The sequence below is a fragment of the Lutra lutra genome, chromosome 7 (assembly GCF_902655055.1).
Source record: "Lutra lutra chromosome 7, mLutLut1.2, whole genome shotgun sequence".
In the NCBI taxonomy this organism is placed as follows: domain Eukaryota; kingdom Metazoa; phylum Chordata; class Mammalia; order Carnivora; family Mustelidae; genus Lutra; species Lutra lutra.
In genome coordinates this window covers 40517017-40535715 of record NC_062284.1, presented here as the reverse complement: position 1 = coordinate 40535715, position 18699 = coordinate 40517017, and the positions used below count along the sequence as shown (strand labels likewise).

At 42.6% G+C, this 18699-nt stretch overlaps 1 protein-coding gene across 2 annotated transcripts in view; it reads right to left on the bottom strand.

The window, feature by feature from the left end:
* FAM81A (family with sequence similarity 81 member A) overlaps positions 1–18699 on the bottom strand; it is a 76883-nt gene that overhangs the window by 28353 nt on the left and 29831 nt on the right. For both annotated transcript variants that reach the window (XM_047738444.1, XM_047738445.1), the window contains exon 4: positions 5479–5597. In XM_047738444.1, coding sequence (XP_047594400.1) covers positions 5479–5597 — 119 coding nt within the window. The remainder of the gene's footprint in view (positions 1–5478; positions 5598–18699) is intronic.

Sequence of the window (18699 nt, the reverse complement as noted above, 5' to 3'; positions counted from 1 at the left end):
AGAGAGGCAGGCAGAGAGAGAGGGGGAAGCAGGCTCCCTGTTGAGCAGAGAGCCCAATGCTGGGCTCGATCCTAGGACCCTGAGATCATGACCTGAGCCGAAGGCAGAGGCTTAACCCACTGAGCCACCCAGGCGCCCTGTCACTTCTATACTTTTATAAGTAAGGGGACAAAACCGATCGTGGGGGAGTATGCAGGGTATGATACCAAAGCCTGCCAACAGAAAACATGCACAATGGAATCAACTCCAGTTTTCTTAGGTTAAAAACAAAGTTATCCTTGCTCTCAAATATTTCAGGAAAAAAAACTTACATATGAAAGAATAATAGAGTAAATGAAACAAAATGTTAACACTTGTGAATCTTGCAAATTTTCTGTAGGTTTCAAATTATTTCTAAATAAATAAATAGATAAATAAGACAAAAGGGGGAAACTATATAGTTATCTTGGCTAATATTGAATTAAAAGCATCATTTCTGTCTTTTCCCAAAAAACACTCATAAAAGACAGCCTCGGGGTTCTAAATATAACTGTGTGCATGGCTCAGCAGCTTTTGTTAAACAAGAATTCACAATGAAACTGATGAGTTACCCTTGCCCTCTTTTATCCCAAGTTTATATTATAGATGAGCCAATAATGTAGTCACTCCAAAATTTCCCTTTTCAGGTCTTTAGATGTAGCTGTCTCCCAGGTGCAGTTCTCAGTTGTGGCCATTGTGTGGCAGAGTAATTTTTCACCCGGTAATCAGATCAATGATGGGGACATGGTCAGAAGCCCAAGAGTCCCAGAGGTCTAGCAACAGACTGACCAGGCAATGGGCTTAAGCAGAATGTTTCTTATAGTTTGTGACATGGTGGCATAGAACACCAAAGGGAGTGACATTTAAAACATTAAGTTGTTCATATTCCATATTATAATTACCTATATATATAATAATTCCTATATATATACACAGCTAAGCCCTTAAAGGCAGGCAATAATTTAATTGAATCAGAGCATAGAGCAATTTCTATCACAGGGCATCGTCAAAAACAGTAGCGAGGCACCTGGGTGGCACAGTTGGTTAAGTGTCCGACTCTTGGTTTCAGCTCAGGTCATGATCAGGGTTGTGAGACCGAGTCCTGAATCAGGCTCCACACTCAGCGTAGAGACTGCTTAAGAGTCTCTCTCCCTCTACCTGTGCCCCTTCTGCTCGTTCTCTCTCCCCCACCCCAGTAAGAAGATAAATAAAGAAATCTTTAAACACAAACAAACAGTAGAACAATTTACCAGCAATTAATGGAGCCTAAGATCTAAGTGTGTGATACCTGCAGAGGCTGCCAGCTTAATAAAAGATCAGGGGGAAAAAAAAGAAAATAAATAAATAAATAATCGATCGATCAGGGAAAGAGTCAAAGAGAGTCTTGCTAAAACTACTGTCCTCACAAGGTGACTGGGCACCAGACCCTTCATATTCCAGGGGAAACAGACATCACTAGAATAACCCAGCCAAGTCATTAAACAAATCAACAACAACAAAAGCAAATGGGGGTAAGGGCTGTCAGTATTCAGGATTGCTATGCTATAATACCTAAAACGTCCAGTCTTCAATAAAAAATTATGAGACACACAAAAACACCAGAAAATGTGAACTAAACACAGAATAAAAGCAGGAAAAGAAACTGCCAGTGAGAGGAAACAGGTGTCAGATTTAATAGACACAGACTTCAAGGCAGCCATAATATATGCAGGATGATCAAAGAAATAGAGAAAACATGCTTTAAGAAATAAAGGGAGGTATAATGATAATGTCTCATCAAATAGAGAGTATCCACAAAGACACAGAAGTAATTTTTTTAAAGGACCAAATGGACCCAAATCAAGAAAGTGAAAAGAAAGCCCTCAGAAAGGGGTAAAACTTCTTCAGCTCAGATATCTGGTAAGAGAACTGAATCCAGAATATATAAAGAACTCCTACTGCTCAATAATAAGAAGACAATTAATCCACTTAAAAATGGGCAAAGGATCTGCAAAAACAGTTCTCCAAGGAAGACTTACAAATGACCAATAAGCACGCTGAATGATGTTCAGCACCATTAGTCACTAGGGAAATGCAAATCAAAACCACAAGACGCAAAAAAAAAAAAAAAAAAAACCAACAAAAACAAAAACACAAGACGCTACTTCCCACCCATGAGATTGGCTCTAATCAGAGACAGACAAGTGTTGGTGAGGAAGGGGAGAGATCAGAGCCCTCACATAGGGCTGCTGACACCATAAAATGGTGTAGCCAATTTTGGAAAGCAGTCTGACTGTTCTGTTCCTCAAAAAGTTAAATACAGGTGCACCTGCGTGGCTCAGTAGATGAAGGGTCTGCCTTCGGCTCAGGTCATGATACCTGGGTCCTGGGATCGAGCACCATGTCAGGCTCTCTACTCGGTAGGGAGTCTTCTTCTCCATCCTCCCCACCCCCCAACTTGTGCCCTCTCTCATCTCTTTCTCAAATAAATAAATAAAATCTTTTTTAAAAAGGTTAAATATAGAGTCACCACATTACACAACAATTACACTCTTAAGTATATATATCCAAGAGAAATGAAAACATATGGCCACACAGAAACTTGTATATGAGTGTTGGTGGCAGCATTATTTATAAGAGCCTAAGATTTTTAATCTGATGATGTCCAATTTATTTTTTCCTGTGCACCTGGACTTGCTTACCTTGAGGGAACTTGGGTATCTGCCTCTGTGTGCAGCCACTTCTCCTCTAGGGCTCTGATGCCAGGAAAACAGACCTTGTAGGGGAAAGTGGAAGTGGCCACTGAGCACTAGAAAAAATGATTCAGCAGGCCAAGTAACAGAACAGCTGCTCCAGTGGGAATGGGAATGCTGAACTCCCTTAGCTCTACTTCAGGAGGGAACGGGAAACCCTCTGAGAAAGTCCTGTTCAGAGGGTGCCACTCTTAGTGGGGTAAGGGTGTCGGAGCCTCCACACAGAAGCATGGGCGAAGCTGCAGGTCCTGCTTCCTATCATGATGTGGCATCACCCATGGATCCACAAACACTGGAAAATAAAACCTAAAACAAGATAGCAGACTAGAAATTGAAGACTACCACTTAAAAAGTTCATATTCCTGAGGCATCTGGGTGGGAGAGTCAGTTAAGCATCTGACTCTTGGCTTTGGCTCTGGTCCTGCTCTCAGGGTCGTGAGATAAAGCCCTGTGCCGAGCCCTGCATGGGGCTCTGCACTTAGCACGGAGTCTGCTTAAGATTCTCTCTCCCTCTCCCTCTTCCCCTCCCCTTGCTCACCCGTGCTTTCTCTCACTTTCTCTCTCTCAAATGAATAAATAAATCTTTAAAAAAAAAAAAAAAGTTTAGGGGCGCCCGGGTGGTTCAGTCAGTTAAGGCTTCATCTTTGGCTCAGGTCATGGTCCCAGGGTCCTGGGATCAAGTCCCGCATCGGGCTCCCTGCTTGCAGGGAACTTGCCTCTCCCTTTCCCTCTGCCACCGCCCCTCCTCCCAACTGCTTGTGCTCTCTCACTCTCTGTCTCAAGTAAATAAACAAAAAAAATCTTAAAAAAAAAAAAAAAAAAGGTATACTTTTCCAATTCAATGCAAAAGAGCCAAAACTTCGCCAACAAATTCCTTTCTCAGAAGCTGATTTCAACAATCAGTCTCATTAGCATTCCAGGGAAAAGACAAGTAGAACCACAGAAAAAGGAAAAATAGGGGGTTTTCATAACAAATGTTCATGATTGTTTCAGAGTAAATAAAGTATTTATTACAGAGAAAGAACCTGCTGGGTAGAGAAGTTAGTAAGAAACTGCATAGGAAAAATGTAAAATTCCTGAAAATATTTCAAGGTCATCTCTTGATTTTGGAGTTGGAACCAGCTTCATGAGTCTATTTTCATGGCTGCTGCCCTTGTGATAATAAGCACTCCTGCGGGTTATGTGTTCACTCCACGGCACGCCCTGTGCTAGGCCTCGTGCATATGTTGCCCCACTTAATCTTCACCTGCAGCTAGAGTGCACACACAGGTCCTCAAGAGTTTTCCAGAAGTCCCTGCTCTGCCCTGTAGCTCTGAAGCCCTTCTAACTCCTCACTCTTCTGGGAGGTGTTGCAGAACGCGGTTGCTTTTAAGCCAATCTCCACACAAAGGATTCAAGTTTTTCAGTTCTATTACAGAGGTTTTCTAGATTACTGATTCATCCAAACCAATATTAATTATCTACTGTTTTCCAGAGAGACTGTTCTATGCATGCACATTACAAAAATAAAAGATGTGGTACTCGCCCCAAGACAGTGAAGAAAACAGAGAGATTCAATAAAACAAAATGCTAGGGGAGCTCAGGAGAGTGGGCAATCACGGAAGACTTCCTGAAGGAGGTGATATTTGAGCTGAACTTGAAAGGCTGACTAGCATTAGAAAAAAGGGGGGAAAAGTATGCTGAATGCAAGAACAGCATGTGCAAAGATACACAGATAAGAGAGCATGGCCCAGTCAGGAAATAACAAATAGCAGATCACTGCTGAAAGATTCAGTGCCGGGGGTAAGAGAAATAAGGAGGTCAGTGGGGTTCATCACCAAGGGTCATGCTAAGAAGACTGGAGCTGACTCAAATGAGAATAGAAAACCACACAACTAGGCCTACAACCAATTCACAGTTCTCTGCTATGAGACTGATGTTCACCCACCAGACCCGGACACACACGCCCCACATTCAAGGTTCTTCACGTGCTGTCCGCACAAATACCTCCAACACTGCCTCCTCTACTCCATACAGGCTTTGGGTCTTGTGGGTCCTGATCTTTCTTCCATCCAACCCTTTAGAGACCATCTGCATTTTCACCTCAGCCTGATCTGAAATGCTGATTGGCTCCACAGCTCCCGTGTAGTCTTGTACTTGATGCTTAACAGCAGCAGAGGGCAGAAGAGGCCCATGAATATTTTTGAGATCCTGCATTTCCAACAAGTTCTCGGGTGATTCCAGTGCTACTGGTCCACAGATCACGCTTTCAGTTGTGGAACAGCCTCTTGCATACTATCTGAGGTCAAAGATCTCTTTTTCTAAATTTCTAATCTGTGGCAGACCAATATTTTCAGAAAATAAAATAAAAATAAATTACAAGGAAAATGAAAATTTTAAGAGACACACAAAATAGAAGTCTCAACTTTGTCTTATTGGAGTCAATAAATATAATATTTCGAAGGCCAAATTACACAGGTCGGCCGCGCTCTCCCATCATTTCCTTCCCCGAACACAACTCCAATTGCAGCAACATAATAAATTGCATAATTGCAGCAACATAATAAATCGTGGCATGCTCATAATAAGCTCATAATAAGCTCTACCTGCGATTTTACTGGCAAAGGAGGGGCTGTACTAGAAGAATGCGAAGAATTTGTTCTGGGGCTTTGTGAATATATACTTTGTGAAATGGAGCTGATGTAAGACAGCTTTTAACAGACAGAGTCCCACACATCCGACCACCTACCTTGCCACTCTTCCCCGCAGGTCTCCCAAACCCGAGAGCTGACGCATCTCCAAGGTCTTTAAGGCGGAATTCGTTCCGTAGCTGATGTTGTCCCGGGCCCGGATCTGCTCCTGCAGTACCTGAGCGACACAAAAAACCACCAAGAAGGTTGTCTGAGATGTATGTGCTGCCACAAAAGCATTTTCTATCTTTGGCAAAAATAAGACCATTTAACTCCATTCATAAGAGGCTTCTTTTTAACAGCCACAGGATATATATGTGTACGGAGAAACAGGGGCTCAGAGAGACCTCAGAGCTCTCACACAGACCCAGTCCCTTCATCTGCTACTAAGAACCCTGAGACTTGGGGCACCTGGGTGGCTCAGTTGGTTAAGCGTCTACCTTCGGCTCAAGTCATGATCCCAGAGTCCTGGAACTGAGCCCTGCATCAGGCTCCCTGCTGCACCTTCCCCTCCTTCAGCCACTCCTCTTGCTCTCTCAAAGAAATAAATAACATCTTAAAAAAAAAAAAAAAAAAAAAACCTGAGACTTGAATGTCAGGTGACTTGGTGGAGCCCACCACCCCCCAACTCCTCCGTGCTGCTGCAGGACGGGGCAAAGCTCCGACTAGAACTCAGACTCTGGACATTTGCTCTACAGTTCAGAGCTCTTTCTACCACCCAAGGCTGTTTTTCAATAGTCATTGCTTTAAGTGAACACTCCCTAAATCTACCAAGAAGCAATAAATGAAGAGCAAGCAGAGACAGGGATGGGCAGGGGTTGTCAGACAAACAGGTCCAAATTCAGCTCCTCTCCCTGTGTGGCGATCCTGAGCAAGTGTGCAAAGTTCTAGCTTCCTTTTCCTCATCAGTTCATAGTAATGGTGATTGTACTCTTCAGGGCACGGTGAACGTTACATGAGCTAATGCATAGGAAGCACTTGCAATGCCCAGCGTGCCCCGAAGACAGCAAATGCTGATCTCCTTCTAGTACTTAGAACAGTACTGGTGCTGCAAAGGCAGAATCGTGTCTCTTAGATAAGCATTAAATGAAAGGAGAGCTGCTTGAAAACCGTGGCCCAGCGAAAGCACGGCCTCGTGGGACATCCATGCTGGGAATGCCTCTAAGGAGTGGTGGCAATGCAGATGGGGAGGTCACCCTGTTGTTTACTGAGCATGGACCAGAAACAGGAGCCTGGTGCTGCCCTGCACAGTGCCATGTGCCAAAGCAAATCCATGCTCTCGGGAGCCCCATGTGACAGGCCAGGACCGAGGCACAAGCAGCTGCTCCGCTACAAAGTCCCACGGAGGGCAAGTGACCAGCCAGCACTGACCCAGCAACCAGGCTCCAGAACCTACACTGTAACACATGCTGCCTTGCTGCCCGCCCAGAATAGGAAAGAGATTGGGCTGAAGCACGATAGACAGACAGAAGGACAGACTGGAGAACCCAAGTCCTAGGTCACAGGAGACCTCACAAAAGCACAAGTTACATCCGACATTTCTTCTATTTCCTTGTTCTTTCGTGCATGCCTTCCTTCCTGTTCTGCCCTTCTCCACTTTTATTCCGCCCCTCAGGCCACCCTCACCGCCACCACCTTCCCTCCCCTTTGCAAAGAAGAAGCTCTTGACTTCTTGTATCTTTTCCCTTTCAACCATTTAATCATGTTCATCTACTTGATTAATGTCAGCTTCCTATTTTTACATTCTTCTTGCTTCCTTTTGGGTCTACTCACTCTTCTAGAAATTTCCCAAGATGAGCATTGAGTTCCTTTATTTAGATGATGTCTTCCTTCAGAATGAAGACTTGACTTAGAACAGTATTTGCTGTGTCCTCAGGTTGGGTGTGAAGTGCTTTCCTTCTTACGGTTTTCAGCTCTGAATTCCTCTTTGATCTGAAGATATTGAGGTATCTAGGGATTGGAGTTGTGTTTTTTCATTGTCAAGCAGTTAAGTTTTTTGGTCATTTTTCTCACTTATTTCTACATTACTGGCTGAGGATCAAAAATATGGTCGTGATATATTTAATTTTTTTAATATATTAGAATTTGCTTTGTGGCACATGTTATTAAATGCTGCACGCAAAAAACTACTGAAGGAACAAACGGTTCAATATTGTCTGATTGAGTTTGCTGATTCCACTACTCACTCTCTCTAGATTTTATTTATTTTTGGTAGATCTCTCCATCTGTGAAAGATGGTTTATGAATTCTCCCCTTGTAAAATATTTTCATCAAGTTCTCCTTACATTTTTAACACTTTTCATTTTATGTCTTTAGCTGCCATCTTATTTGGCACATACAGATTTGTGATCAAAGTGGCCTGACCATTACACGATCACCTTCTCTTCTGATGTAGTGCTCGTAATGCTGTTTCTTTTCGCCTAATATTAACATTGCAACTATGCTGTGTAAATAATAGGGCAAACACCTGCTTGGTCTAACTGTACGCCGGGCACTATTCTGCATGCTGTAGGCATGTTCACCCATTTAATCCTCACATAGTACCCTCTGAAACAGGTACCATTATTACCCCCGTTTCACAGGAGGTGAAATCTCTAAGATATTAAGTAGCTTGCCCAAAGCCACCGTCAGTAAGGATCTGAACTGGGATTTGAACTGGGGACTCTGGCTCCACAGACTGCTGTCAATCATGATACTCCCCTTGGCTTGTGTTTTCCTTCAACGTTTCATCTCACTTTATATAGATAATTTATGTTGCTTCTTGTTGCTTCCTCACTCCTTTTCCTTATTTTGACCAGCTTAATCAGGTTACCATTCATCGTCCTCCCTCCCCTTGTGAACTGGGGAATGTTCGTGACCATTGCTATTCCATGAATGGCCCCCTTCCCTTCTCCACATCCATAACCACACGCGTCCACCCTAGGCTCTGCTCCTGCGCGGCTCCCCTCTTCTCCGCATGAGACACTCAGCACACCTCATGCCCACCCTTCTTCAACCTCCAACCCAGATGGCTTATTGGGAAGGATTTTACTTTTCTTCCCCAACTCAGCTTTGCTAAAATAACTCGGGACTTCTAGTTGGGTTATAATTAGAATTTTCCTTGTAAAATGTCACTTCTATTTCAACAATTTTTTCTTTCTTTCAGTGCTTCTGTTACCCAGTCCCAGGCATCCTTCAATATCCATTTACATGAAATACTACAGGTCTTGTGGATCACTGACTACCTTTGTGCTTCTCCTTTTCATTTTTCTCCTACCTTAGGGTCTCTGTGTAGATCCCTAACACTTCCCTCAGATCAGGCATTTGGATGAAGAACGAATTCCTGCCAAGTTGACAACCTTCCTTCTCTCACCCTGGAGGGTGGGGATCAATTGAAAGGGTATGGAATTCTTGACTTCAAGGACTTTCCTCCCAGTGAACTTAGAGGCTGACCTGTCTGGTGCTTTTTCCTCTGTACATTTCTCAGCTCCTTATACTTAGAAGTTTGTAAGATTTTGTTCTTCTATTTTGGAGTTCAGTTTTACCAGGATGTAGCTAATTGTGGATTTTTTTTTTTTTTTAATTTCAATTCTATCTGGAAGTCAGTGAAATCTTCAACCTGTAGTCTCAGATTATTCTCCTATGTAGCTATTGTTTCTTCTCCATCTGTTTCTTTGTCTCCTTCTGGAACTCCATTATTCACATGCCCTAGATCTGTCCCCCGGTCTTCTATCTTTCCCTTCATGGTTTCTCTCTCTTTGTATTTGACTCTGATGTCCCAGCATCTCTTCTACTGTGCCTTGTGGGCAACTAATTCAATTCATGAAAAGTAATCATCCACTGACTTTTAAAAATTTAAGTTCGAGGGAGAAATTTTATGCTGTACCCAGATCTTCTAAGCGTCCTGTGTTAGTCAGCTGGGGCTACAAGAACAAAATGCCACAGACTGAGTGGCCTATGAACCCCAAAGATCTATTCGAAGTTCTAAGACTGGGAAATCTGGTCTGTTCTGGGGGGATGGGTGGGGAGTCCTTTCCTTGGCTTGCAGATGGCTGTGTGCCTTCCTTCTCACTGTGTCCTCACAGTGGAAAAACAAAGCACATGAGCAAACAAACAAATAAAAAGCAGAAATAGACCCATAAGTAAAGACCAAACTGATGGTTGCCACAGGGGAGGGGTGGGGGATGGGCAAAAGGGGATGAAGGGGAGTGGGAGGCACAGGCTTCCAGGTACGGAATGAGGATGTCAGGAAAATAAAAGGCACAGCCTTGGGAATAGAGTCAATGACACTGTAATAGCACTGCGTGGTGAAAGTGGGTAGCCACACTTGTGGTGCGCACAGCACAACATAGAGACTTGGGCACAGATGTATCTAAGTTGTTTCTGTGCTGCCTTTTCTCAACTATTCTTTTTTAAGTATGCAGACAACTGCACTCACATACATTTTTTAGGATTTTCAAACTCCCTGGTAAAAAGCAGAAATTAGCAATGGGAGGCCTTTGTGTCTTCCTTATTGGAAACCAGTTGGAGCCCGTATAGATGAGAGTAACAGTAATATGGAATACTTCACTGAAAGGAATTTGGAACTGCTAGACCTGTTATTTGCTATAGTTTCCAGCTTTTTCTGAATGAAGAAAGCTCTATTAAGAAGAATGCAAACCAGCTACAATACCTGTGAATGACAAAACGTTAGTCATCTGAACACATTCTTGTAAGAAAACTTCAGATCTGACTAATCTGGTTCTGACACTCTCCCACTGATGAAAAGGCGCTGGTGTTCCCTTTTCATAGGAAGTAACACTTATTCGTTACAGTTTATAGAAAGTATTTTTTATATGTAATGCTTCAAACCTTTATTGTAATACTCAAGACCAGGGGTTCTTAAGCATTTTTAGGGTGCATAAGAATCCCCAGGTGGCGGGGCACCTGGGTGGCTCAGTGGGTTAAAGCCTCTGCCTTCGGCTCGGGTCATGATCCCAGGGTCCTGGGATCGAGCCCCACATCAGGCTCTCTGCTCAGCACTGAGCCTGCTTACCCCCCGCACCCCCCCACCTGCCTCTCTGCCTACTTGTGATCTCTGTCTGTCAAATAAATAAATAAAATCTTAAAAAAATAAAAAATAAAAAAAGAATCCCTAGTGGTTTGTTAAATACACAAATCCCCTGGGCCCCACTGCCAGAGAGCCAAAGCTAGGGTGTGGGCCCAGAAAGGCAGAAGTTCAAGGCCCACAGACCCCTGGAGGAATGCTGCATCAGATGCTATAGAAATGACAAAGGTGGGATGCCTGGGTGGCTTAGTTGGTTAAGGGGCTGCCTTTGGCTGTGGTCATGATCCCAGAGTCCTGAGATCGAGCCCCACATCGGGCTCCCAGCTCAGCGGAGAGATTGCTTCTCCCTCTCCCTCTGCCTGCTGCTCTACGTACTTGTGTTCTCTATATCTCTGACAAATAAATAAACAAAATCTTGAAAGGAAAAATGACAAAGGCTATAACCAATCTTACTTCGTCTGAGTTGTCTCTCAATCAAGAAATCACTAAGCAAATAAAATGAACAGCAACCCACAAAAGCGGTGTTAAAAACAATTAACACAGGTTTTAAAAGTTTCGATCTTTCCAGTAAACAAAGAAACAGAAAATAAAAGTCATACTGTGATAATTCACCACTGTAGTGTGCTGATAATGGGGGACACTCCGCAAGTGTGGGGACAGGGGGTCTATGGGAAATCTGTGCTTTCTGCTCAATTTTGCTGTGAACTTAAACTTCTTCTAATAAAATCAACTGAAAATTAAGACTTAAAAAATCATATTGTTTCTCTTTTGTTAAAGAAGTAAATATTTTTAATTTATAATACTAAAATGTATGTCAAGATTAAAAATGGACAGTTGGCCCTTCCTGATACATCTTTCTGGGACATCATCCATCCAAACAGATGCACAATGTTCATAATGTTTGATCCAGGGACTCTAAGCTCCTGAAATTAATCTTAAAGCAAATAATAACAAAGCTGACAAAAATGGATACACAAAGCTATCTTCCTAGTAATATGTACCTAGTATTTTCTAAGGTATCTATATATTATTACGCAATAAATTCATGGAAAATGTTTAAAAATAAGAGAAAATGTGTACAATTTAATATCAAACAAAAAGAAAGGGTACAAAATAAACAGCACAATTCCAGCAGAATATAAGATATATAAAATAACAGAATATTAATGTGTTGCTATTCTCTAGAGGGGAACTATGTTTGCTTCCTCTTTTTTTATATTTTCCACGAAGGCCTTACATTGTTCCTATAACCTGCAAAAAAGTATGTGTGAGTGTGTGTGTTTTAATGCTTAAAAATAAGAAAAGCCCATTTAACTTTCACAATCCCTAAGCAGATGAATAAGATATTGTATTAGAAGTGCTTTCTTTGAATAATATGGAAAAGAATTACATCAAAACTTAATGCAATATTCATGTTACTGAAAAGTTACGTAAAAACAGAAGGTATCAGAGAATTCTCTGATGAAGCCTTGGAAAAACAAATCCTCTCTACAGCCAGTAATGTTCCCTAATATGTCATTTTGGAACAATGTATCAAAGTGATACATTTACTTTAAAAAGGTTACATTCCTACTCTATCATGGACATTCCATTATTGTCAGTCCAACTCAAGAGACTTTTTTTTTTTAAGATTTTATTTATTTATTTGACACAGAGAGAGAGAGAGAGGGCACAAGCAGGGGGAGCAGCAGGCAGAGGGAAAGGGAGAGGCAAGCCTGCTACTGAGTAAGGAGAGGGATGTGTGGCTCAAACCCAGGACTGGGGAATCATGACCTGAGCCAAAGGCACCACCCAGGTGTCCCAAGAGACTATTTTTTGCATGTCCATAGTGCTGTGCCCCAGGCCTGCCTTCAGGGAGGGAGCTCAGCAGGGCAACAGCAGACTGTAGAGTGATAAGCCCATAGAATAAAACCACACAATAATGTTTCACAGAGTAAAGAGACACTTGGAAAAAGTGATTCCCAAATCTTCATTTATTTATTCTAAGATATGACCTATCTTTACAAAATCTCCCTTCCCAAAGGCAATAGGAAATGGCACTCCCCTATGAGTGCCGCAGCACTACACCTCACTGTCTACACAAAAGTGATATGGATCCAGGCCCACCCCAGCCCTCGCCCACCCATAGAAGCTAATATTGCCTAGGAATGGCCTGGAAGGAAAGAGCTCTGCTTGTCTCTCCTCCAACTCTTCCCAGATTTTTGAGGACTTGGAAAAGAAAGTGTAAGTCCAGTATCACCTAGAGAAAGGCCCAGCTACAACAAGGCCGGCCTCATAAGACAGTATCCTCTACATGCCTTTTCATCTTCACAACAGGACTTAAAACTTCACAGAGCTCCAGCTTCACATCAAACTGTCTTCTGGGCATTTCCATGTGGACACATTCCATGTGGTCCCTAAAATTTGCCACATCCTAAACAAAGTCTCTCTACATCCTACGTACCAGAAGTCCTATCAGGTCTACCTCCAGAACAGATTCAGAACCCACCCACTTCTCCCCATCTCTACTGTGACTCCCCTCATCCTCAACACCTTGGCCCTCTCCTGCCATGGCGTCCCCCAACCCATCTCCCTGCCTCCATTCTTGCTCCCCTATAACCCCTATCTTTTTTTTTTTTAAAGATTTTATTTATTTATTTGACAGAGATCACAAGTAGGCAGAGAGGCAGGCAGCAAGAGAGGAGGAAGCAGGCCCCCCGCTGAGCAGAGAGCCCAATGTGGGGCTTGATCCAAGGACCCTGGGATCATGACCTGAGCTGAAGGCAGAGGCTTTAGGCCACTCAGCCACCCAGATGCCCCCCCCATAACCCCTTCTCCATGCCGTAGCCAGAGTGATCTTTTTTTTTTTTTAAGGATTTTACTTATTTATTTATTTGTCAGAGTGAGAGAGAGAGAGAGTGCACAAGCAGGCAGATCGGCAGGCAGAGGCAGAGGGAGTAGCAGGCTCCCCACTGAGCAAGGAGCCCGATGTGGGACTCGATCCCAGGATCCCGGGATCATGACCCAAGCTGAAGGCAGCAGCTCAACCGACTGAGCCACCCAGGTGTCCCAGAAAGTGATCTTTTTGAAACACAAATCAGTCTGTAAGCAACAGGAGGGCAAACGGTTTTATCTGTTTCATTCACTAATGTTTCCCCAGCACCAAATGTTTGAATTAAGTTCATTTGCTTAAAATTAAATAATGGCTCCCCATTTCCAAACTCCAAACTCCCCAACATAACTTCTAAGGCTAAAGATCTGGTCCTATTCCCACAAACCCCACCCACCTGCCTCACTAATTCCATGGCACTCCAATCCCATTGGTCCTTTTTCTGCTCAGCAAATATGCCAAGTTTCTTTCTGCTTATGGCCTTGGTATATGCAGCTTCCTCTCTTTGGAATGTTCTCTGCCCTGTGTGTCTCTTCCCCGCCACCCCGCCACCTTGGTTTGGCTGGCCCCTTCCATGACTTAAATCTCACTTCACATGTTGCCTAACCCACCCTCTTCCTGAAAGAGCCCCACAAACACTCTCCTCTATATTATCTTACCAGAGCACTGGACTGAGGCTGAAATTACCTTGGTTACTTAGTGTTTACTGGCTATAAACCCTACTACTAGAATGTGCAGCAGGCCTGAGAGCAGGGCCTTGCCTGTCTAGTCACTACTAGAGCCCCAGTACTCCTAACAATGCCTGGCTCCCAACAGAGATCAATTAACTTAGCCCCGTGTTCTAGGACTTGGTCTTCCACATTCAAGTCTTAGAGATTATATTTAGCCAGTGCCCAGAGGTGATTAGGTCCTCAAAGATGGACTCGGACAAGCTAAAATGTATTAGTGGCAAAGGCACACAGCGGAATGCCAATTTTTTTTTTATTAACACTGAAAAACCTCTATCAGCAGAACTGAACAAACACTCAAACTGTATTCAATTCACTGTCTTCTCCCCCTAGTGTCAAGTCACATGACAAGCCATATCTAGTGGGTAGACTTAAAACAAAATGAATTTTGATAGTGGGATGATTAATCATATGTCAAGTTGACCAAGCCAAGGGACGCTCAGATCCAGTCCTTTGAGAGCCATGATAGAAGAGAAAGGAGGAGGAAGGTGGTATTCCCATTCTGGCTAAGCAGGGACATCTATCTTTTGCCCTTAGCACTTTCGTGCTCAGGACTTCAGACTTGGACTCAAGTCTGCACTATCAGCTCTCTGGCTCGCAGGCCTCAGGACTATACCACCGGTTATCTTGGGTCTCCAGCTTGCAGATGGCAGATGGTAGGACTTCTCAGCCTCCATAACCATGTGAGCCAATACCTAATAGTAAATAAGTAAATAACCCATTGGTTCTGTTTCTCTGGGGAACCTGACTAATACAGATGATAACATGAAAGTCCCTCTGCTGATAAACCTGTTTGAATGGGACAAAAACACAGCTGCAGGCTGAAATTCCCTGTTTAGCCAAAACATATGAAGTCTGGCAGCCTAGACTCTCTGCTGACAGTGTCAGGTGCACACTGAACCAAGCTCCCATCTGTGCATCCAACTACACATTAACATGACTGTCCACACCTCTGCTGTGACATGCTAATAAGGTCCATTTGCAAATTATTAAACTAGCAAAGTATGTGCAGTCGAATCAATAGGTGAGGGCTTGACACAGTTTCCCATAACCTCACTAGGTCAAAGCCACCCCAAGCCAGACACACTCTGAAGCCTAAGCACATGGAAACCAGGAGTATGTCTGCTGATTTCAACCAGCAAGGGAGCACAGCCTGGTTCCCCAAAGTCTAAAGACAGTGAAAACCTTCAGCAGACATGGGGTCTCAACCACTTCCCAAGCCAAGTGGCATGGAAGGGGAAGCTTACCACCAACAAAAGGGCCATGGACTGCTTATCAGGAGTCAGCCTCCAGAGATTGAGAAAAGCTTAAATTAAAGACAGTATGGATAATCTAGACATGTATAATTCATAGTTGACCACATTACCTCTTCTAAATTTATAATGATGACAATTATCTGTGGAATGTTTCCAAGGAATAAATAATTGATAAATACTCCACATCATAAGGCAAACTGCCAGTGGAGACAATGTGTGGGGATGCATTAAAACAACAGATTCTTTCATTTGACATTTATCAAGCACCTACTGTGTACTAGCACACAAGAGTCATCTGTTTTGACACTGGAGTCCGCTGACCAAATATGGGCAATAACTATATAGGGTTTTGGAAGGGCCAGGATCCCCATAACCTTTGATTATGAAACATCTTTTGAGCTCCTACTAGGCACTAGACAATAGAAAAATGAAGATTCAGTTCTAGCTCTTGAGGATCACACAGCCTGTGGTTGGACAAGACACTTTACTTTTCTTCCTGTGTGCTGTGATTAGAGCTGCATGACAGAAAATCAGGAAGACTTATCAAGGTAAGTTCACCAAGATACAGTATTAAGATATCTCAATTTGAAGAGCTCTATTAGGAGTCTGGAGATGGCTACAGTTTTAGTTTTGTGATACAAAATCATCTACAGGGACAGATTTTAACAAAACAAAAACCCAGTAAAACTTTATTTATTGAACTGAAAAACAAATGTAAACCAGTAATAAGAATAATTTCTAAATCAGGCAATTCACTGAAGAAATTCATTAAGAATCTAAAGACAAGGGGGCACTTAGGTGGCTCAGTCCAGTAAGTGTCTGACTCTTGATTTGGGCTCCAGTCATGATCTCAGGGTCCTGGGATCCAGCCCCACATCAGGGATCAAGCCCCACACTGGACATTATGCTCAGCGGGGACTCTGCCTGAGAGTCTCTCTGTCCCTCTCCCTTTGCCCCTCCTCCCATGTTCCTTCTCTTTATCTCTCTCTCTCGCTTACTCTAAAATAAATTTTAAGATCTTGAAAAAAAAAAGGAATTTAAAGACAAGGGGCACCAGCTGACTCAGTCAGTAAGGCATGTGACTCTTGATCTTGGGGTTGTGAGTTCAAGTCCCACATTGGGCACAGAGTCTACTTAAAAAAAAAAAAAAAAAAAAAAAGAGGGGCACCTGGGTGGCTCAGTGGGTTAAAGCTCTGCCTTCAGCTCAGGTCATGATCCCAGGGTCCTGGGATCGAGTCCCACATTGGACTCTCTGCTCCGTGGGGAGCCTGCTTCCTCCTCTCTCTCTCTGCCTGCCTCTCTGCCTACTTGTGATCTCTGTCAAATAAATAAATAAAATCTTAAAAAAAAAATCTACAGACAAAAATACATCTCTCACATCATTTAAATACTGTTTGAATATCTTCACACCTCTTTTCTTTAAATATGCAAATTTTGCCTTTGCATAATACCCACCATCCGAATTTTATACTACTTATAAATAAAGACTTCTTTTTAGTACTTTTTAAATTTCAATCTACACCATGGTTTTACTTTAACAAATTTTGGCTACAATGTGGCAATTCTGATATCTCATCAAGCCTCCTAATTTTAGTTATGTTTGGGTAAATATGCTTAGGCTCATAATATATGTAAAACCATATAATTAGTATTTCATACTGGAGTCTATTAAATTTCCAAACTTCCTTCTGTTACTTTATAATGATATATAGTTATTACCAGTTATAAAAAGTAAATGCTCATACATGCAAAGTACATTTTTATCAGAATCAGATTTTACTCAGTTTTTCCTCTCTAAAACGGAAATCATCTTTTCATTTGCAAACCACAAATCCAAAAATATATGTAAATGGAAAAGAGTGCTGTCTGGCTCAGGCAAGAATAATTATTACATACAACGTGTTTCAGATGGGAAAACAGCAGAATTGAAATAACTTTAAAACTCACTACATTGGAAAGTGCTCAAAAATCACATTTTAAAAACACGCCTTAAGAAAAATAATTAGCAAAAGCCTACAGGACTGACAACTGGATTCGTAGAGATGTTTGCTAATAACTAAAATGGAGCAGTTTAATGAACTTGCATCAAAGGAGTGATGGGGCGGGAGAGAACTCTGTCAGAACTAAAGCTAGAATGATCTGTTTTCATGAAGAAATTCTTCCTGAAGGGACAAAGATACTTAGAAAGCAAAGAATGGCTGAAAATCTCCCTGTAACATGTGAGAGTTGGCTACTAAGATCAGAGTTCTAGAAGAGCTTCCAAGAGGCAAAGTAGAAAAGAAAAGCAGCACATTTTTGGATTTTAACAATCTGGGTTTAGTCTCAGCACTGCTACTTCCTGGCCTTGTTATCTCAGACAAGTCCCTTCACTTCCCTGGGCCTTGGATGTCTTATATGAGAAGGCTGCAGTCTGTAAAGATGACCTCAGGGTCTCTCCTTCTCTTTCTGCTACCAGCATATCTGCAACTAGCTTCACTATGAATTGGGTATTCACTTAATAAGCATTCATGGCATTTTGCTCCAAACACTGTGCTGGACAATGCTTAGATGAATCAGACAAGGTTTCTTTCTTTCTGAGGAGTTAACAAGCTATTGGGCAAACAGACTAGAAAAGAAACAATGCCAGTCCTATTCAGTAAATGCTGTGGTAACAGTAGCAAGTGCTGGGTGCTCAGGATACCTTAAGGGAAAGGGAATTCAAGGCAAAGGAGAAGCTGGCAGGGAGGTCTTCCTGTAATGAAAAAAAAACTATTAAATAGCATTTAGGGCTCCACTGAGCTTGGAGATTATATGGTTCTGATCACTGGATTAGTACATAGCATCTACCAACGAGGAAATTATTCCCCAGCCCCACAGCTGCAGCCAAAGCACTATCACCTTTTATGATGACAGCAAAAATTAAGGCCAGGGTTTTCTTAGGATTTTTTTTCCCTCCTTTTTTTTTTTTTTTAAGTTTTTAAATTTATTTTTTAAAGTAAGTTCTACACCCAACATGGGGCTTGAACTCACAACCCCAAAATCAAGAGTCACATGCTCCACTGAATGAGTAAGCCAGGTGCCCCAAGTCCCAGATTTTCTTTACTTTTTTTTTTTTTTTTAAGATTTTATTTATTTATTTGACAGAGATCACAACTAGGCGGAGAGTCAGGCAGAGAGAGAGAAGAGGAAGCAAGCTTCCTGCTGAGCAGAGAGCCTGATGTGGGGCTCGATCCCAGGACCCTTAGATCATGACCTAAGCTGAAGGCAGAGGCTTAACCCACTGAGCCACCCAGGCATCCCAAGTCCTGGATTTTCTAAGGGCGCAGTTACATTCTATGCTTTTACCTAAGAACAGTACTGCCAGAATAGTATGGCTGCAGTCTCCAGTCTGCCCGCCACCCACATGAGCAAAGGGAAGTTAG